The sequence below is a fragment of the Ambystoma mexicanum genome, chromosome 5p (genome assembly GCF_040938575.1).
Source record: "Ambystoma mexicanum isolate Mex_15411 chromosome 5p, UKY_AmexF1_1, whole genome shotgun sequence".
NCBI lineage: Eukaryota > Metazoa > Chordata > Amphibia > Caudata > Ambystomatidae > Ambystoma > Ambystoma mexicanum.
In genome coordinates this window covers 848,997,840-849,020,201 of record NC_090930.1, presented here as the reverse complement: position 1 = coordinate 849,020,201, position 22,362 = coordinate 848,997,840, and the positions used below count along the sequence as shown (strand labels likewise).

General features: G+C 43.6%; 1 protein-coding gene across 3 annotated transcripts in view; it reads left to right on the top strand.

Moving 5' to 3' along the window:
• The window catches only part of AMPH (amphiphysin), a 1,422,934-nt gene that overhangs the window by 1,106,063 nt on the left and 294,509 nt on the right, over positions 1-22,362 (top strand). For all 3 annotated transcript variants that reach the window (XM_069613278.1, XM_069613276.1, XM_069613275.1), the window contains exons 12-13: positions 408-521; positions 21,039-21,062. In XM_069613278.1, coding sequence (XP_069469379.1) covers positions 408-521; positions 21,039-21,062 — 138 coding nt within the window. The remainder of the gene's footprint in view (positions 1-407; positions 522-21,038; positions 21,063-22,362) is intronic.

The following is a 22,362-nucleotide window of genomic DNA, read 5'->3' as shown; positions in this document are numbered from 1 at the left end:
TAATTGGGAACCTATGAGAGCAACATTACATATGAGAGAACATAACAGAGCAAGTAATACATCATAAAATGGTTTCATGGCCATGGGTTTTTGGGGCTGCTGTCAAAATGTCTTTTTGAGGGGATGGGGTTCGAAGGGTATGTTGCACCCTCCCGACCACAGGTCCCCCGATACGTCCTAAAGGCACTCAAGAGGTTTAATGGCACCAAAGCTTTTCCCCTGATTACCGTTAAATGGAATTTATATGCTTTGTTTATTGAGTGTGAGTCTGGATGCCTTGTTTTTGCTGTTGTCATTGAAAATGTTTTCTAACTGTGAGTGCCCATGATTTCCAAAGGCACATAAGAGAAAGGGCAGGGAGTGCCCAGACCATTGTTTTGATGGCCTTTTGCTTGTACTCTGAACAGAATGAAGAAGCTGAAGGCAAGAAAGAAGAATCTTTGCTAGACCTTGACTTCGACCCTTTTAAGCCGGAAGGAGCATCGCCGGGGATTGCACAGACCCATTCGCCTATATCACAGGTATGGCCGCCGTATCAAGCGCATGCTAGTACAATGTTAATGCCAGGTATGTTAAATTAGTTTAAGTTAGTTATGCTGCTCCCCACCTCCAGAAGAAACAAGTAATGAAGGTGGTCCAGTTGAGGGAAGGCACTTCCCCCACTTGCTTGCATATAAGACTGAATATCATGGTCATAGCTATAAAACCCTGCACCTATCTGAGGTCATGCAGGGATGCCAAATAGATGGGAAACGAGCTCTGCGGCACTGTACAATTCACGGGACGCTTGGACGGAAACCTTCCTAATCTAACATGTTACATGGGTCAGTTCAAAGAAGAGTGGAAAATCGCTGTTCCTGTTCGGAGCTGGATACCCACACCTTCAGAAAATCCTGATCCCCAAGCTATAACACATACCTGCTGTTATCATACCATGTAAGATATAGGGTTCAACTAGAGAAAAAATAAAAAACTCAAAAATTCTGGAATCCGTGTAAAAGTATTTCTCCATTGAATAACAAAGCATGAGTATATGGCAGAGAGTCATGCTTTGCCTTCTAGTCAAAGCATGACTTTCACTATATGCCAAAGCTGAGGCAGTTGTGTCGATGTAATCCTAGATGTGACCAATGCTGTGATGTGGTGTGACTCAGGCACCAGTTCCAATGGGCGGTACCCTTTGTTAAGAAACAGTTTGGAGAAACATGTCAGTGATCCTTGGTGCATGATGTCTTTCCCACTGAATTGATTGGTTTGGCAGTCGCATGTCTACATAGATGTGAATGCCCTTGCCTTATACATACATTATCGATAGTGGTCTGTACTGGAAGATGAGATGAAATCACTGTCGGCGGTTGTTGTTTGAGGTAAGGATTGAGGCTTGTGAGGGCTTGGGATCTGAAGATTGATAATGTCTATGCAGCGATTGTTTCTTGCGCACTGGGGATCGTTTCCTGTATACGTCTTCTCTTGGCTGTCGCGTGAGTTTCCTCTCCATGTGATATTCATTTGCGGAATGCGTGGCAGAACTCAAGCTCCTAGAAGGCCCTACGAACCGCCTTCGAGTGGTTTTCTCTTCTCTAGGAAGCAGAGCAAGTTTTGCCCCATCACTTCATGCTGAAAGTCATAAACGCAGAGGTAGCAGGTTCAGCCTGCTTGTTTCTTGGGGTTTGTGGAGTCGATGACACAATAGGAAGGGAGACCGAAGTTCATGTACTTAGTTCAATCTTGCCCATGGTTTCTAGTTGCATCTCGCCAGCCGTATGAGTGCATGCCATGTTTAGTCTTGCTTCCAATGTGCATGGTTTCTAGAGAAGTTCTTTATGCAATTCTGTCGAGTTCCGGCCCACCATGATCTGTGGTTTAAAGGTCTCATTGCTGGAGTAAAAGTGAAAATCGCAGTGTTTACAAGTATTTGAAGACACATAACAAAGTTATCCTTGGTCTCCCCTTTTGATGGCGTGGTTGTATGAAAAAGATGGCGCTCAGGATCAATCTTTGTGTCTGGGGCAAAAGTATTAATTCAAAACCTTCTTGAGATCATCAAAAGTTATTATTTCTTCTGGCAGTTCAAAGATTTTGTTGCATATAAAAGAGCCTACTGACAGTATGAGGAGGATTATTTTCCATTTGTCATCTTGTGGATCAAGGGCGTCAAGGTACATGTTAAAGTCACATATCCACCGTGTCCATCAACCAGAGTCCCCGATTACTAGTGACTGATGGATCAAAAAGGTGAAGGCATTTGTAGCACCAATGCGTCACTCTGCTTTTGTAAGGCCTCTCTGACTTGAGTAGGCTAGCTGGTGGGGAACACATCATCTTCTGACCTGATTTGTGCAGTGTTTGGTTACTGTGGTAGATATGCCACAGAAAAGCGATATCTGTACCAGGTCAGCATGTGGCTGTGAGGTTTGGCTGATAGCTGACTTGTGTGACGAGATAATGACTCAATCTCTTTCCTTTGCATCTGCCTCATTGAATTGCCACTGGTATGCAGACTTGCCCGGGGCGGTTAGGAAATCATACATTGTGATTGGTTTTCTCACAGGAAAATGGATGTGGCAGTTTCAGGAGTCCTACGTCGTGTACGTTCTGGTCTTTCTTCCACGCCTCTTGTTGAATGATGTCGTCTGTGCAGGATAGGCGGCATGGCTGCTCTCAGCACAGCAACCTGTCAAGGGAGCCATCTTGTTACGCTGGATGGGCACGTTGTCAGGTGCTGGTCATTCTGTGCACCCTCGTTCAAATGACACTGCAGGTGCGGGGCAGGCCGACGTGTCAGCTAGAGGTGTAGTGGACAGTCAGTTGAACCATCGGTGTGAGGAGAAGTTCGAAGGAGCTGGAGAGGTTGGAGTTTAGTCAGCATTGTTAACTCTAATCTCCTAAATGGCGTAGCAAGACTTCTCTTCAGTTTAACCTGCGTCCTTATTCAACAACAGGATACCGCCTCTCCCTTGACAGGTCACCTCATCTTCATCCTCTTCACCACTGCATAGTAACCTAGAACAAGTCCCTTCTATATGAGACAATGTGGAAGAGTGCCCAAGGACACAGGCAGTACTGTTCATAATCCCCAAATGTGTGTGGCCTGTTTCCAGTTTGTTAAACCGAGTACCTGAAAATAACCTGTATCACTGTAATAGTAGGTTTATAAGAATTGGATTGCTATGTGCACTGGACAAGGCAACATACACCAGACTGTTGCAAACATGTTGGAATCTAAACCTTTAAAAGGCATAGGGCCTCCTTCCGAGGTGGGCGGTAAGGGGTTAACGGCGCCGGTAAGGGTGCCGGTGCCGTTAACCCCTTACCGCCGCATTACGAGGTCCTTTAGCGGGTCCCGCTAAGAGCAGCTGGTTTTAACAGGTTCCCTTAGTGGGAGCCACAAAAGGACCAGCATGCAAACAACGCGCCTGTTATTAACGGGCCAGTTGTTAGCATGGTCCCCATTCCCGTTGAGCTCTATGGGGGCTCGAATGGGAATGGGGATGGGTTCCCTGAATGGGGAAATACCGGGTCCTCCAAGGTTGGAATGACCCGGTAATTCCCCATTCAGGGAACCCGGACCCGGTATGCGGTATGGCTACCTCCAACCTCGGAATGAGGCCCATAGTCTGCCTCTAATAAAACCGTATCAATTAACAAAATGTTATGTCTTGCCTTCGGGGAAGCGTTGCCATCTTGATCCAGCACCGTGTTCGTAATATAAACGGCACTGGCCAGGAATAGAATGCGAGGTGTGGAAGTTCTCCAACAGGGCAGCTAATAACGGCATCGTCTGTTCCTGAGCATGATTACATTTCTCACATTAACACAATTTCCTCCAGCAGACCCGCGGAGTGTGTGGGCTGCGACAGCAAACCGTTTTCTGAAAAATTGTTTTTGCGTGTCCTCAGGGGAGCAAAATATTTGTCCTCTTCTTTGTCAAGGGAGAGCCGACACAGAAGGTACAAAAACAAGCATTGGCGATGCCAATAGTTTTGACGTTTACTGCAGTTCTTTGCATTTTGCATGTATAGGCACCAGGGTGCAAAGAGGAGAGTGCAAAGTTTCAAAGGAGGATGCGATAAAAAGTGCAATGTAATAGAATTAGAAGGGGAATAGAGCAAGGGGGAAGCCATTGAAAGAGGGTGCCATCTGTGATAATCAATAGCTAATAAGGGTGAGAGTGAAAGGGTACGAAATGAAAAGGGAGTGTGAAAGGAAGGATGTGAGGGGATAGGGAGAGGGGGTAAGGTGAGTGGGTATGGGAATAGAGGGGGGCAGCAGGGTTTGGAATAATGGAATAAATGGTGTAGGGTGGGTGGGGGTAGAAAGAGAGGGGGTAGGCTATGTGGTGGAGTAAAGAGACAGGCTAGAGTGGGTGGCTAGGGGTAGAGAGAGTGGGGTTGGGTTGGTAGGGATAGAGTGGTGATAGGGTGGGTGGGTGTGGGTAGAGAGAATGGATGTAGGGTGGGGGTAGAGGGAGTGGGGGTAGGTTGGGGGGAATGGTGGGTAGGGGTGGGGAGATGGGGGTAGAGGGTGTGGGAGCCGGGTGAGTAGGGGGATGGAGGGGGAGTGTGAGAGAGTAGGCTTAGGGTTGGTAGGGGGTGGAGGTTGAGAGAATGGGGTTAGGATGGGTGGTTGAAGAGAGAGTGGGGGTAGGGTTGGTGTGGTAGAGAGAGTGGGGGTGGGGTGGCTGAGTGGTGGTAGTTGGTATGCATAAACAAAAGCCCAAATTGTTGGTATTGCCAATGCTTGTTTTAAATAGTGATGGCCATGGCTAACGTTCACTACATTTATATATGCCTTAGAAACACAACTGACGTGATAACTTAAATGTACCATCAAGACAAACAAAAATAGAAAAAGTGCATTGTATTAGCATGGGAGTATCCAAATGGATGTTAAAAACCACTGCCAATTACTGTTTTTATTTTGATGTTTTATTGTGTTACAGCTTGACAAAGTACAGAGCAAGCTTTTCACAAACAGTGTAAAAAAAAAGACATCGTAATATCACAAATTTCATTAACAGTCGGATATGAAAACCAAGACAGTTTATACATTTAAGAACTTATTTTAAACTTATCTAAAATTCCTTTCAGAAAATTGTAAAGTGCTGAACCACTGCCAACCGAAAAGACACGTACTGGTTAGCTCCCAAAACAACGTCTTGTGTATATTCCTGCGAGACTCGCACAGGATGCCAAAATACAAGAAGGCATACTCACAGACAACATGCCAAAATATGAAAGACATCTCTGGGCTGCCATCAAACGGATTACTTGCAGATCTCTTTCAATCACACTGTCATATCCCAAGCACAGCTGCTGGGATGGAGATGGGAGCCCTCCCTGTGGCTTCAGCGAACAGGCACAAAGGCATCGGGCATACTACATTACCAAGCAATTTGAATGATAGGTACACAAAATGTATTAGTGGACACAGGTGCAAAGATCAATTTGGAAACAAACACAGCACGCTTTGAAGTACTTCACCTGTGTATAAGCGCTATATAAATAAACAATAAATAAATAAATAAGAGGCCATGAAGGGGTCAGCTCGCCCTCAACTCATGACATTTCTCTTTCCGCCTTCCTATATTTTCATGGAGGCACAAATGAAAAGATTCCGGGGCATGGCCAGGCTGGAAGGCTGCTCAGTGAATAATGCAACTGTGGGTGCCTGGTTCCGAGTCTTTACAGATTGGAATCTACGCCTGTTCCCTACAGAACAGACTTTTTTTTTCAACAAACGGGGTGAGGGAGCAACACAATTTTGTTCATGAATAACAGGAAGAAAAAAGATTTCTGCCGAAATTAGCTCAAAAATATCGCAATTGTACGTGAAATAGCCCAACATAGAACATGGAAAGCCCGAACGACTTGCTTCTTACAAAGGTGCTGTTTGGAGCAAGTCGTGTTAGGGAGTTCCTCATTGGAAGTACAGCAGAGGAGTTTAGAAAAATAAATGTTAGTAAATTGGTCATTTCATTCCGTGGCGTTGCTGGTTGCTATGCCAACCAGATATTCTCAGTTCAGACCCCCTTTTTCCTGTCTCTCTTTTTAACAATGGTTTTGTCAAATTTGTGGCTACGCCACAAAGATTTGCAAAACAACAAAAATTCTGCTTTGTCAATTTGCATCTCCCAGGAAGTTGCCAATGCTTCAGATTATGGCAGTGCATTGCTGCTGGTCTGCGTGGTGCCTCTTCAGGCTGGAATACATACTGAATCAGAATTCAAGTATGAGGGAGAGTTTATAGGGTGCAGAAACATCAAAAAAGGTGTGGGTTATAGGTCTTTACTTTGAAAACATACATTTTAAAGTAATAAAGTTCAATAAATGTGTGACTTAGAAAAATGATTTATTGTTTGCTTTACATTTCCATTCATGTAACTTCGAAATATTGTATTTTTCTTGTTGCCTTAAATTTGTAATGTTTACATTTTTCTAATGTTGCTTTTTTATTACTGCCTTCTACATTCCCCATGTCCCTACCCCTTTTTATCATCAAATCTGTGTTCCACTGTAGAAACCCCACCACCACCAAATTCACGATTCATCTAAACTCTGCATTCAGTGTTCCACAGACTCATGAGCTCAAGTGAGAATCACTGGTGCTACCAAATCGCCATCAAACTTGTGTGGGGAGCTACCGCATGAGTTGGGCAGCCAATCGGAATTGCCAAACCCATTGAGAGGCTCCGGTTTGTCTGTGTATGCAGTCACCTGCCTCCAACTAAATCTGGGATGTCTTCCGCCCTACTACTGGCAAACAAATGCCACAATCCTGCATCTCATGCAAGAGGGTCACTTGGATTCTCACAACAAGATGGCAATTATTTTACACCAACTAAATGCAATAGCCTGCCTCCAACCCAATCTTGGAGTTTCTTCTCCCTCGTACTCACTCACAACAAATGTTACCTGGGTGTATATGACATGCAGTGTGCTTTCTAGGATTCTTGCCCCCTAGTCACAACCGGCCTCGGACTGGCCTATAGGAAAATAAGGCAATGCCTGAAACAAAAACGCAAAATGCTAGTGTGGGATAGTTTTTTTGGGTCAAAGTGGACCACCTTTTTTGGCAAATGTGGCCCAGGTTCATAAGTTACTCCACCATGTGGCTAGTAGCTTTGACGTGTTACTGAATAAATATTGTTTAAAATGAACAAATTGCATCACATTTTATCAAAAAAACTCCCCTTTGGGTACTGCTCAAACAGTCTGTCACAAAAGGAATGAATTTGCAACTGTCGGCCACTTTTTCATTGGTGCCTGAGACAATTTTATGCCCCAGTCCGACCCTGGTCGAAACAAGATAGTAGGTGTTTTTCACACTTAGTTACAGCCACTGACTGTAATGTCTTGCCTCCAACAGCCCTTCATTGTGTTCCGTCTTTAGTACTTGCTTGCAACAAACATCATATGGGTGTATCTCGAGCTAGGTTGTCACTGGGATTCTCACCTATGGGTATCCGGTAATAGGATCCCCATATATATGGTTGTGATACATATGGTTGCTGGGAAAAGGCTGTGGCAACTTTATATATGGTGACCATATATATGGAGTCAAGGGGAGCAGGGGTTGATAACGTCCCTGCAAACTACAGTCATTTTTTGGTGACATTTTTGTCAGGACATTTTTACAGGGACATTATCACATGGAACCTCCCCACCCTATGGAGTCACAACATGATGGCTCATATGTTGCACACTCAGGGCCACTGGATGTTATCCCCTGCCTCCAGCTCACTTGTGGATCTTTCTCCTCACTAGACATCAATCACAACAAATATGTGGCAATGTTGTGCAAGGTGGTCCCTGGGTTTTTTTCTTCCCTAGTAGTCATTCAAAACAAGTCGCATGTGTGTGAATGTTGTGCAAGGTGTTCATGGAGATTCTCTTCTCACTAGCCACACGATGGCAAGTGTGTTGGATACTCACCTGCAGCCAGAAAGATCCTGCCTTTAACCAACTCTATGATTTTCTCATTCTTAGTCCCTGGCAACAAATGTCACATGTGGGTTACTGCTCACTAGGAGTCTATCCTACCTAGCATTGTGAAAGAGTATACAGCCTCTCCCAAACATATCCTAGTGTAACTCCATGTCAAATCTCATTCTTATCTACCTATACTAGCCAAGCTGCCAAATACCTCCTGCTTCTGTCTACAAGACTGATTATGAACTCCAACCAGGCATGTCCTTCTGTGTAGCCTGCAAGTTTAACTTGCCCGGACCCTAAAGGAAGTTTGGGAAAGTTAATCTTAATCGGCAGAAATATGTCCCGTCTGGAGTTAACCTGAACATGTCCATACAGGCTTATTCCCTACTTTCTACAGAAGCTGTATATTGTGGGCATTATAATGCGAGGACACCCCCAGCCCCCCACCAGTTGCTCACATCTTCTTCCATCCTTTCTGCCAAGATATGTTTCCTTTAAACCTTTAAACATGTTTTTATTCTTACATTTAAGTGGAGGCACACCTCCCCATTGGCTTTCTGATAGTTCATTTTTAAATGTCTCCTATTTTTAGCCAGTTTTCTCACTTTAATTGACGAAATGTTTGATTGTCAGTCTTTTGATCTTTCAAATATATATTGTCAAATTGTGCACAAGATAAACATTTCATGTGCTTACTATATAAAATAGGTTCCGACATGCAAATCCAGACCTGCAGCAAGAAATAAACAGCCATTGAAACAGGCAATAAATAGGCCTGACTTTTCGAATGAACATGATAAAAAATGTATAGAGAATAATTTTAAATTCCTATTTTTTACTTTTTACCAGGTCCCACCTCTCTCCCGATTAGTTGTTCTACTTTTTATTTTGCTTTCAATGTTGCAAGCGTCCAATTTAGAAGCATAAACATAATTTTACAAGTATTAATGAAGAATGATTTTACCAGATCCGCAGTAATAGAAAAAATAAATACCACTTCTATGGCCACCAGGAAAACTTAAAGGAAATATGTAATAACAGTTCTAATATTATATTGATGATCCGGCAAGGTGGGGAAGGCATTTTCAGGGCTGAAGGCATTGGCCTTTGCAGACGATACGGACCTGCTGGTCCGTACTCCCAGAGCATTGCAACGCTTGATCTATGACTACTCTTCATTCATGGATTCAGTCGATCTGAAGGTTCATGCCCATAAATCGGCAGTCATGGTCTGTAGTCGGGGGAAGTGTCCTAAAAAATGTCAGGCGATGTTTAGTAAGGGGGTCTTGATCCCCAGAGTCTCCAGTTTTGACTATCTGAGGGTTAGATTTCCTTCAAACTTTAGTGCTGAATCCCATGTTACAAAACAGACTGCAATGTTCAAACAGACTATGGCTATGGGGGTGGGGGATGGCTCGAGCCATGGGCATGTTCAATGCTAAACAGGTCGAGCTGGTGCTCAAGGTTTATAATGGGAAATCTATTTCTGTTGCCTGGTATGACATGGAGCTCTGGGGATACAGCAATGTTGGGCCCATCCAGGTGGTGGAGAACACTTTTCTGAAATGAATATTGGGGCTTCCACACTCAGCCCCTAATTTTGCAGTCCACCAGGAATTGGGCTGCAGGTTCATGAGTGTCTCCATTGCAACTCAGCCTGTAAGTCATTGGCTTAGAGTCTGGGGGAACAGTAAAGCCGGTTTAACTCAGGAGCTAATTAAACACTTTCTTCCTACGGACCTCTACCTGAAAAAAATCCCCTAGCTCAGGTATGTTAAGGCAATGTTGTCAGAAGGAGACATGGCTCAATATTTTCTGATGCGCGATGTTATGCCGCGCAAGGTTCTGAGACCTTTACAACTTAGGGTGTTCCAGTGTATTTTGGATAATAGGGAGTCATCCGAGATCCAAAGGCCCACTAATAGGAAACATGTTAGCCCAGGTCTACAGAAATATTTGTGATAGGCACAGAACCCTTCTCAGAGTGTTGTCATTACCAATTGTGCATTTTTTGCGACGTGCCCAAGAAAGACTTGGCCCATTTTTGACTATTTTGTCCAGCTTTCTCCTTAATTAGAGATCGCACGCTCAAACCACTCTTGCAGGGTCAAGGATTCCTTGAGTGTGAACCTGCACTCTGCCACCTGTTATAGGTGGACTCAATCTGTGTGGGTTGGGGGTTACTATCATTTTTAAAGAATACGCTAACTTTGGGGACATTTTTAAAGAAAATTATCTGAACTGAAGGTTTTTGAACTTTAAAATATTGCAGGGTGGAATGTTGTTTATTCTTTTATTGTGTGATGTGTAAATGTTGTTGTTTTTATGGATACTTTTTGTATTCCCGAAATAAAATGTCTACATGCGTTGTTTATTATAATAACCTGCTTGGACCCTGTTAGAAATAGAAAATATTCTATTTAATTTGGTTTGGCTAATAGGAAGGTCCTTTAAAATGTGAAAAGCCCATCAGGGGCTTGTTCACCCCTGCAGAACAATCAATGTATTTTTAGAAGTGTTAATGCAAATATTTCCCTTAAAATAAAAAGGAAATTAACACTGTAGTGGCATGACTTTCTCTTCTGCACCCTGGTCATTACTAAAATACCTACAGGCCTGCCTCGGATTCCTGTGCCGTGCAGTGCCCTATACATAGTTCTACAAGTGGTAAATTCTCTTCTTAGATTTCACCTGCAACAATATAAATTATAAAAAATACTATAGCTATGAGTTCAGTTAAAGTGCAGAGGAGTGTGGGCCACTCTAGTACTACACGCAGTTAATGACCTTCCCTGGTCCTTTTTTAAATTAGTACCCGGCGAGAGCCAAGGAGAATGCAACACGCATTCTGATTGGCTCTCGCCAGGTCGTTACCCGGCCGGGAATCCCTCAGCTGGGATTCCATGGCCATTGTTCCCGGCGGGGTCGTGACAGCCCCTCAGCCAATGAGGAGGCTCGAAGCGGGGCCATCCCCGCTCCGAGCCTCCCTGCGGCTGAGAGGCTGCCTTTGCCCCCCACCGGGGACTCGGGTAAGTCTTTTTTTTATTTATTCCCTTCCCTCCCACCACCCCCCCCAACTTACCTTCTTGTTCCTGCATCCCTAGCAGGAGGACGAGGGAAGCCTCCAGCCGTGTGGAGACTCGGAGCGGGGCCACCTCCGCTCCGCGCCTCCACACGGCTGGAGGCTTCCCTCATCCCTCGCCGGGAACGCAGGTACGTTTATTTTTTTTTTCTCCCCACCCTCCCAACCCCACTTACCTTCTTTTTGATCCTTTTTCAGGAGCGGACGCGCTGGGAACACATGTGTTCCCAGCGCGTCCGCTCCCGATGGCTGCCATGGAAAGGGAAAACGGACTCCGTTTTCCCTTTCCATGGTGGCGGCCATTTGCTTTTTAAATTTTTTTTCTCCCGAAACGCCGCAGCGTTTTGCGACAAAAAAAAGCTTTTAGTGCCCCGGTCACGCAATTTTTGCGGGCCGGGGTACTAATACCAATATAACCCTCGCGTCAGGGGCATTACCGACTCTGGTAATGCCCCGGGGCCTACGGTAATGCTCCCAACGCTCGGGTTATATTGCTTAAATAGAACGCGTTCTATTTACTTACGGATCAGAAGGTTCCTTAACCCCTTAATTGCTGAGCTTTAATCAGGTTTATGCAAAAAGGATGAGCATACTTGTCTGAATTACAGGCAGGATAACCTGCGCCAAAAACAAAAGATCCAGTTATAGGACAAAGTTGAACTGTCTTTATTGAAATTCGATGACAGGGATTAAAGCATGAACAATGTAGCATTGTCCACACTCGCTTTCGTTCGTCTCAAGCCTGTTGACCAGTTTTGTTAATATGTGATGTCACAAAATGAGGTTACACCCTAGAAAACCTAACAAGAGTCGGGATTGTTTAGTGAGGTAAACTATATACACATTCTATAACAGGTAAATTTGATAGCTGGGTGAAGCATATCTGGTGGCCTCTCCTGAAACCACCTCTAAATGTTGTGAATACAAGAGTTACAGGTTAGTGTGAGGTTAGTGTGAGGTGATTAGACAGTGCAACAAAGCGTGAGCGTAACGTGGAAGGTGAATTGGGATTTGGGAAAAGGGTCTTGTCAGCCTTGGAGCTTTGGAAAGTTACCAGGCCAACTGCAACTATTCAAGGTAGTGAGACGGCTCTGAAGGTGCTGCATGTTCTCAACAAGTTAACATCTTCGATATCCTAGGCCTTGAAACAGAATATTCAGCTTTGAACCTGTATTACTTTTGTATCGTCTTGCTATTAGTTCATCAGTCTGGCTCGAATGAATAAGCTCTGTCTTTCAGGTTTAGGTCATGTGTGTAGGGACCACAAAATGAATCTCCCCTACTTGTAATTATGAGGATTTTCAGCTTGTATTCTATGCAGGTGTCCTATTTCTTCTGTTAGATTGAAACTTTCCTTCTCCCGGTGTCCTTGGCAAGGCTGTGCACAGTGGCTACACTGGAAGCCTGGGCTGCATTCTTCACCAGGATCAGCCTGTCAGCCTTTCTCTGTACCTTCAAATCCTTTCTGCTTCCTTCATTCACTCCAATGTACTTGTGGTTTTCATCTTGATGTACATGTTAGTTGCGTTCAAGCGTCAGCAAGCAGTTCATATATGTTCTTGCATGTCTTGCGGTTTCCGCATGGCAAAGGCATACGTGAGTCAGTCCTCCAACTATGTGAGTCATAAGCGTGTTCTTCGTATCTGGCAGGAATACATCAAAGTGTCTGCATAACCATGCAAGGATGCCTATGTGCTTCATGTCTAACGCAGACATAGAATTTCCTGCCTATGATTAGATAGAAATGATTTCCGAATTTCTCTGAACACTGCCTGGTTTTCTATTAATTAGGGCTTACTGCTGTCCGAGGTGATCGTGATTGCCTACAAATGAGGCCTATCTGAGTCTTGTCTTATATGTATGTTCAACTGTTCATGTGAGCCCAGAAACCTGCGGTTTCCCGGTGTCTTCCAAATAAATAAATAAACAAATAATCTATGTCATGGTGTCAGTTGTGACATCATTAGCTGTTTTCAAAGTCGCTGTCAGTCGACGACTTGTTCCATTGATTACAGCTGCATCTCTTCGACACTGTCATCAGGAAATGGCCTGAATGCTTGTCTAAGTGAGTAGCATTTCTCAAACCTGCAATACATCAATGATGGCGAGCAAGGGCCCAGGAACTATGTGCACCTCTTGCTTCTTTGTTGCTGTGATGAGAGCGGGATAGGTGCAACGAGGGCCACGTTTAGCTCTCCCTCTTCATGTCCTTAGCACTTAAGGGGTTAAATGAAAATGCTCACATGCCTTGGAGCCATCTTCTTAAGCCCCTCTTTGTATATTTTCACTCATATTCCCATTCCTGCATTATAGGTGACATATAGACCAAAGCACTCTGGGCGTATTCAATAGGAAACAACTGCATTGATTTAACCTTTGAATACAGGTCTGCTGAAATGTTTATTTGATTTGTGATGAAACACTTAGCAATTTATATTCGCACCATTGTGGTTTTCTATATATATTTGTGAATAAATAGGTTACCAAAAGGATTCATAATTTGTGACATGCAATTTATTAGGCTTGCTATCGTAAATATATGTATTCACTGAACAAATTTAGGTAAAGTGCAGTTAGGTTGACCAGATTTAATGCAACAAAACCCCTGTAATACAGCAGATATGGGAAGTCATACCCATAATTCGGCACGTTTCTCAGCACCCCCTTCTCCGTCAAATATTTTAAAAACTACTGGACGCAATAACCCTAGACCATTCCCGGAAATAGAATCAACACATCATGCCCAAGTTGTTTTCGTACCTGGTCCAATTGCATCCAGCGGTTTTGGCTATGAGCTTGAGCAAAAATGGGACTTTTTCTCTATGGGATAATGAATCGGGACTAGGCCGAAACAGCGTTTTTTACTTTCTTAATACCTTTTATTTTTTAACTGGTCTTTCCTAAAATGTCCAGTCTGAGGGGGCCCGTGAGTACAATTTATTTGCAATATTTCAGCCAAATACGTCATACAAGTCAAAAGCTATTAGCAATTCATTTTTTATGTTCCCTATGGAACTCAATACTCAACTTAACTATAGTGTGGCAACGCTCTGGTACACAATTGACTTATATCTAATGGGAGTAAAAAATTGATAAATCACATACAATGCACAATCCAATAGCTTAAAAAGATTGATGCAAAGTATTCTTAAATACGGGTCAGTAGCACTTATTTCTGTGGTGAATCATAGCCTTTATTTTTTCTGTTTTTTCTGTTTATTTATTCCTTCATTTTACACTCTTCCATATGCTGTTCGGGAACTATATAACCATTGTAGTAATGGATGGCTATGTAGATAGAACTGTGAGAAGGTGCAAAGTGTGTCAGCTCAAGTAATATTGAAATGGTCCCTGAAAATCTTGAAATCTGTTCAGATTAAATAAATCAACAAAGCAGAGTTTATTATTTGTTTTTATGCCACAATGCAGATGATGCTCTCCAGATCATGGAGAAAGCGGATTCCTGTCTGCTAGTCCTGCTGGACCTCTCCACTCCACCGGTATGGTGGGCCATCGGAATCTGATCAGCCTGCTCGCAAAATGAATGGGCTTTGTGGGTACAGTTCTTAACTTGTTCTCGTCCTCTCTCTCGGACAGATACCAGGCTGTTCAGATGGGTGCCTTCACATCTGATCTCAGCCCAGTTACCTTTGCAGTGTCATGGAGCTCATTTCTATCCGCAAGTGATCTTTAATCTAGATATGGAACGACTGGAATCACTCCTTGATGACCTAGACATCTTGCTACACCAGTAGATGTATTACGCCTTGCTGTACCTTTAGTAATCTGCTCCCATGACTTCACTGACCTCCAGAAATGCCTTGCAGCCATTCAAACATGGATGACAAGTGTATACCTAAAACTCAATTCTACCAAAACGGAATTTGTTCTCCTTGGCCACCCATCAGAACAGGAAACCATCCAAAGATAACTGAACTAGTTTCACTGGAACAAATTAACCCCCCAACCTCTCTCATCCACCAAATCCCTAGGGTTCATCCAGGACAGTAACATCTACTTTCAGCAGCACGTCAACAAGAAATCCCCGGCCTCAAGGTACCAGAACACACAGAACTGCCCGATTAAGCCCTTCCAACCTTCCCAGGACTTCCGCAGTATAGTACAGGCTCCCATAATTGCACACACTGATGGTGGTAAAGACCTCATGGCTCGGATCCTCGCAATACACCTGACTCCCTTCAAAGCAATGCATCATGCCGCAGTGCGCCTTATCAATGGTTCTAAAAAATGTGTCACCATTATCTCCCAACCTTCATGATTTTCACTGGCTCCCTATCCCTGCCAGGATCCTTTTTTGCATGGATCACATACAGGCAACTACCGCCCATATGCCCGCCTACCTTGCAGACAAATTCAACACCTCAGGTGGTACATGCGCATCTAGGATCCAGACCATTGGTAGAGTGTAAACGAACCTAGCCTGCAGGAAAAATACCAGGAAACAGCCCTTCTCCTGCTTTGCCCTGCCATATTGTAAAACTACCCCGGTGACAATCAGGACTGCCCCAGCACTCCTTTGGTACAGGAAAGAACTGAAAGCCCTGCTCTTCAGGGAATTCCTAGGCAAAACTTAGGAAACTCTGGGCCTCATTATAAGTTTGCCGGTCTGGGAACTACAGTACCGGTAAGCTTGCGGTACCGTAGTTCCCGGACCGGCAAACTACGAGTTGTGCTCGCAGGTGCTTTTCTGCCCGCCACCTGGCGGGCATAGCGGCACCCGTTAGCACAGCATGTCAGATGCACCGGCACCGTTTCAAAACGGTGCCGGTGCATCCGACCTGGCCATTCTCATTCAGCACCGCCAATGTCATAATGAGGCCCTCTGTTACCGGTTCTGCCAACGCTCCGAACCCATTGCAAACTGCCCTCCTGTTGCTTGAACGATTGATTGTACGGTGGTCCTTTGTGCTTGAGCTAGGTTCACTCTGTTTAAAGCATAAATACAAAAATCCACATACAAAGGGATATAGGATGGGCACCAGGACTGATTCATGTGAAAGGGCGTGCAGGCCTAACACAAAGGAATATGCCTTGCATTTCAAACCCAATACGGATAGTGACAAACTGTCCTCTTCCTTTTTGGGATTAGTCTGCTCTGGTGTAGTATATTTATTATTTTCTTTTATAACACAGCATTCAATGGCGACACCCATTTACGACCTCGCTCATGTTTTGACAAGCACGCACAGCCATGCAGCTGCATTCCCTACTCTGCAAAAGCTGAAATACAATTTTGCAAGTTTTCATAGAAATCGTTTTTAAGACTTTGCTCCAATATATAGAACTAGATAAAGTCGTCTTTCTACGAGTCTGGGTGAAATGTATAATAAAAAGGTATCAACACTTATATTTAGGTTCATGTATCGGGACAGAAGGGTCCTCTGGAGCTGTATGTATTGTGTTCCTGCCATGCCAGGTCCCCATTAGAAATTAAAAAAAAGCATTTCTTACAGTGACCATAAATGTCTTTAGAAGTGTCCTCTGTACTCCGGACCATGACTTTCCTTGTAGAACTCAAAATATAATTCAATATATTTTTATAATTATCCAAAGCCATAGAAATTGCTTTTTTCTAGATATCGAGCTCTAGAAGAATTATCTTAACAAAATGCGTTTTGCACTTTTGAAATTCAGTTGTTGGCCTTTCAGGTAGGTTAGACCCTGCTTGATTCTGAACCTTTGAAGGCTTGTTTGGAGGTGAAATGACTCGACACGAAGGTGTTAAAAAAAGTGTGATTGGCAAAGCCAAAATCTAGGTGCAATTACCCAGTGAGAGGCACTATTTGTATTGTGGAGCAGCTGATTGACGCCAGAGTCCCTAGTCTTATTTATTCCTTCATGAGCTCTCGGAGAGAGAGACAAGGCTCTCACTACTGAGACATAAAACTAGAGTGCAACGACATATGGTGTATTCTCTGGAGCTGGATATTTTGGTTATGTTATGTTCTTTCATGTTACTTGGTACATGCATAGTGCACATCTGCTGCTGATCTGGACTTGTCAAATTTGATTTAATAGACATAAATACGCTACACTTCAAATATGTTCATTGAGTAGTGGTTTATCTTATGGTAGTGTGGTAAGTGTTAGCAGGGAAACAAGCAGACTTGAGGGCCATGGACGCGCCCTACCTTCCATCATATTCCATGCTTCTGTGTCAGTATTTGTGATTCGGTGCTATCCAGGCAGACTTTACTTTTTTTTCTTAAAAAATACACTCTCATGAGAAGTGTACTACACACGACCACACGCCTCATCAAGGGTCTACGCAGATACGAGCACATCACCACGGCTCTCATCTACCTTCACTGACTCCCACTGCAAGCACGAATCACCTTCAAGTCTTGTGGCATCATCTTTAAGGCAGTCACCCCCAAGTCATGCAGCTACCTTGCATAAAAACTCAGCATCTCCGGCAGAGAGAGCACCAGCCTAAACCAGGGCATGTGAAGACTTGAAATCCGCTGCTGTAAAACAGAAAGGACCAGAAAACAAGCATTCTCGCCTACGCCCCAAGACCATGGAACCTCCTCCTCCTTGCCATCTGACTGGCCCCCACGCTCCTACAATTCAGAAAAGAGCTCAAGACACACCTCTTCAAGGAATCTCTCCACCTTAATCTCTCGCCCCATGCGCCACCTGACCCGCTAGATGGCGCCCGCCCCTCTCCTCCCTGACACCCGTTACAGCCGTACCCCTCCTCTATAACCCTCTGCATCGGGCACCCGCTGTATATCTGTTCTATAGTTACCTCTGAAAAGCACACTGTTATATATCTGTACTGTTGTATACCTCTGTAAAGCGCTCTGTTATGTATCTGTACTGTTGTATACCTCTGTAAAGCGCTCTGTTATGTATCTGTACTGTTGTATACCTCTGTAAAGCGCTCTGTTATGTATCTGTACTGTTGTATACCTCTGTAAAGCGCTCTGTTATGTATCTGTACTGTTGTATACCTCTGTAAAGCGCTCTGTTATGTATCTGTACTGTTGTATACCTCTGTAAAGCGCTCTGTTATGTATCTGTACTGTTGTATACCTCTGTAAAGCGCTCTGTTATGTATCTGTACTGTTGTATACCTCTGTAAAGTGCTCAGTTGCTTCTCAAAACTAGATCCGCGCTCAACAAATACCATAATAACTCTCATGCTATGAAATTATTTTTTCCATCTATGCTACTTTAACTAGATGTGAGATAGAGAGATGTTAATACCAATGTTGTACACAATATAATTCTGAAATGTTTCAGTGGTATCAAATTTGTTAGGGAAAAATGCCATCTATGCATGGGACATATTCTCAAAGAGGGTACAAGGAGTAACTTTGACTTACCTCGGACTTACTGCGAGTAAATAGCTCACAGTAAGTCCGTAGTAAGTCACAGTTACACATAGTGACTTCTTTTGTTGATCAGTTTCATTTTGTGGTTGTACATGTTCAAAATCTTCCCAGATATAAACATGGATTTTAATATGTAGTTTGCTTCTTTGTCCTCTCAATTACATGTAAGAATGTCCTGTACAATGCACTCTAAGCGGTTTTTGTGTGCTAATAATATCTTGCTCAAATAGCTTATTGGAAAATGGTTCTTTCCTATTGTCTTCATTTTGAAAATGGTGCAGTAGTGCACAGGGGATTTGGTAGGTTATCCCAAATATTATAGGAGTGAAGTTTGAATGTTACATTATCTTCTGAAAGAATATATTTTTTTTGTGTAGAGGAAATAAGGGCAGTTACAAGCAGGGACAATGGGAAGGATTGACAAGAAATTAATTTTTGTTATTCCTAGAAAAAATGAATCCTATGGGCCTCATCACGAGTTGGGCGGTATCCTGCCAGGGAATTGCGCTGGAATACTGGCCAACGTTATTAGCGTTACTGCAACTTAGTCAGGTGTAATTTGCTCGCTATTTGCAGTGGCGCTGTTAGCCCCATTTATTATGAGTCCATAGGACTCTATGTTTCTTTTTGACACTATTACCGCCATTGGTAATAGGGCCGGCGGTAATATCGCTGAAAGTTGTCGGAAAGCAGGAGATTTACCTCCAGTTCAGAGCTTTCCACCCAAACTCGGGATTGGGCGGAACGTTAATGCGGCTGTAATAGCATTATTGCTGCATTTTTACCACTCCACCCCCAAACCGTGATGAGGCCCATGTCTGATCATCACCTACACCTGAAACCAGTATTCACAAAGAATTCAGGTGTAACTTACAACTACTAGAAAATCTGTGTGTGTTGTACTTGATTGATTGCACTTCCACTCGAAAGTGGTGGATTTACAGAGTACCTTCATCAAAAGTAGGTTTATCAGTGTCAGGTAGCAGAAGCAATAACATTTTAAAAAACTTTCATAAATGTATTTTCTTTTGCTTCGAAATATTTTTTCACATGTCCTTTCTTTCTCGACGCATCGCATAAAGATAAACACACATGTATTCCTTTTCACACCTCTAAAGGTTAACCATTGAACATTTATGTGGAAATTCAATCTGATCATAAATGGTTCTAAGGCGCATTTCTGAATGCATTTAAAGCGCCACTTTTGTTGACAACACTTCTCTATTCGAATACCCCACTTGACACACCCAAAACTCCCCCACGCATCTCTAGGTGCATTCACGTTTGTTGATCTTGTATTAGTACCCTCCACAGGTCTGTCAACTAATCAGGATTATCAAAACCCACGCTGAGTCCACAATGCAACCCTGGGTTCTGAACAACCCGAGCAGTGCAGGGACCCAAGGGAGATCTTCAAAATCCGCTCCCCAGCTAGCCATCATATCTTTCAGCTCCTACCCCATCCAGTCCCCCGCTCCCACCATCGCCCACTGGCTTCATGCAGCGCCACCTCAAGGCACGTCACCTTCCTCATGGCTGCTGTAGATATAGAAGAGGGGCTCAGCACAGTGTCCTGCCCTCCATTTCCATGGCGGCCATGTTAGGTGAGTTGATTAACTCAAATGAAATTGGCATCAGCACCCTGCAGTTTAGCCTCGAGGTGCTACTACTTACAGAGGCGTACACACAGTAAGGCTTGAGTGGGCCAGGCTCAACCAAAACCTGTAAATATCCACTCAGCAATGCTTTGTGGCCATTTACAGATGTTAATGCCTCTGCGGTGGGCCCAGTTACATTACCTTCAGGCCCCACTTGTTGGACAATCCTGGCTACGACTCTGGCTACTAGCAATAAGTCACCATTTTGGGGACTTTGCTGCTTGGCAACCAGCGGTCGAAGTGGGTGGGAGTGATGCTCCTCTACTTCTTTTAATTACGTTTTACTGTTCCTATACTTATATTTTAAAAAGAAACCGTTACGGAATGGTTTTGTTTTAAAATAAAAGTGTAGGAGGAATGTGAAACTTTCACTTTCAGTGCACTGCGCGTTCCCCTAAACAGCGGGAGCATGTGTTTTGGGGTTTGTATTATGCGTGGGAGGGGGCGTGGCGATGGGTTTTGTGGGGAGCGGTGAAGGCCAGTAAGGAACATAGTACCACTACTTCTTTTCGTACATTTCGACCACTGGTGGCAACAGCGCTGGGTTCCAGCGTTAAGGCCCTCGCACCGTTCAGGCCTATAACTTAGACCCCCATGCTGTTATCACCGTGGGAAGTGTCCAGAAAAGGTGCTTATTGCAATGGTAAGTTTTGCATGCATTAACTAAGCATCTTTGACCCGCATGAGCCAAAAATACACAAATCTAAAAGTTGTAATTCCTTTTGTGAATTTACAATAAGCCACTTGTGAGTAGTTACTATTTTTGCCATGAGTACGTTACGCCTACTCCTGAAAATATTTCTTTCATCAGCCCTAAGTGCCAGTACACTTTACAGACTCAGCTAGTTTTAAATGATGCATTTTAATGCAAACAAGTCAGATTTGACAAAAAAGAATGAGCACGTCTTCATTAGTGTAAAGTGACTGTTGTGTTTGGACTGTAGCAAGGTTCAAAGTCGGAAACATATTGTCCATTGATTTGGTTTTTGTTTTGTGTTTTCAGACGTTGCCGTGGGATCTCTGGACGGTAAGAATGATCATATATATTATTGTTGCTTTTCCATTAATTACCACCTGCCTTACTTACATATGGGTCAAGTAAATAATCACATGCATGAGCAGGCTCCGGCGGACCTCATCCCAGCAAAGATTTTCCATAAAACATCTGAAATCTTGGCATATCCTCGCCCCAGTAGGGCAGAATCATTAGTGGTATGATTAGAAGAGAACATGTGTGATCGCGGCTCTTATAATTGATAAGCGCCTCACAAATGCACAATAAATAAATAAAGGCCAAATGCATGAATACATTTGGTAGTAAAGGTATGCATTAGTGACTTTACTGGACAAATACATATATTTTGTAGGGCAACACTGCACTGAAAATGTCTTCGGCCAAACGGAATGCTACATTTGGTGAAGAACTTTCCACTGGAGGCATCCTTTGCTAAATACACTGAAAGATTTGGTGACAGAGGTATATATTGAAAGCACCCTTGGCCAAATGAACAAATAGTGCTAGTGACAAAGCCGCATAGAAGCGTATGGAAATGCACGCCATCTACAGAGCGGCGGAGGGGTTTGGTCATTGCATTGATTGTAGGTAGGGTACATGTTTTGTATTGCGCCCAACTCCACCATGACAAAAGGGCAGTCCTGCTTTAAAGGGGCACTGTGTTGTCGTGCATTGTTGACTGGAGGGCCACGACCACCACTTTGATGCAACATGCAGACATGATGTGCAGTCACTCCCTCATGTGAAGATTGTACTCGTGTTCTAATTCTTTCATATTGTTGGCTTCATGTGCTGGTGAAAGTCACTTGCAAAAGCTTATTATCTAGCAAAGTTGCAGACATCCTCAGTTATTAATACTTAATTGAAAGTCTATGGGATAGACCATTCTGAATATCAGGGAATCCTTCCTTAAACAGAAGGGTCAAGGGACTTATCCCATAGACTTTCAATGAAGTATTTGTAACTTGAGGATATCTGCAACTTTGCAAGATAATAAGCCCTAGTTTGAAAAAGGCCTAAGTGAGGCCGAAACATGTGTCACGCATGGTCAATGTTGTGTATGGGCATGCAGAATAAAATGTCCCTTTTCAAACAAGCTTTTTGATTTCAGTATTCTTCATCTAATCAGCAATGATTCATTGATTATTCTTGAAGTGCCTGGCGCTCCATTGGGGTGCATTACTATAATGTTTCACTATTGCTGAGGAGTGGGTGTACCTTAAGGCACCCACGAGGAGCGACAGGCAACGAGTGTAGATTTAAGAATTAGGTGGTGCAGAGTGACAAGGTATACCCACCGTCCCCCCTTTTG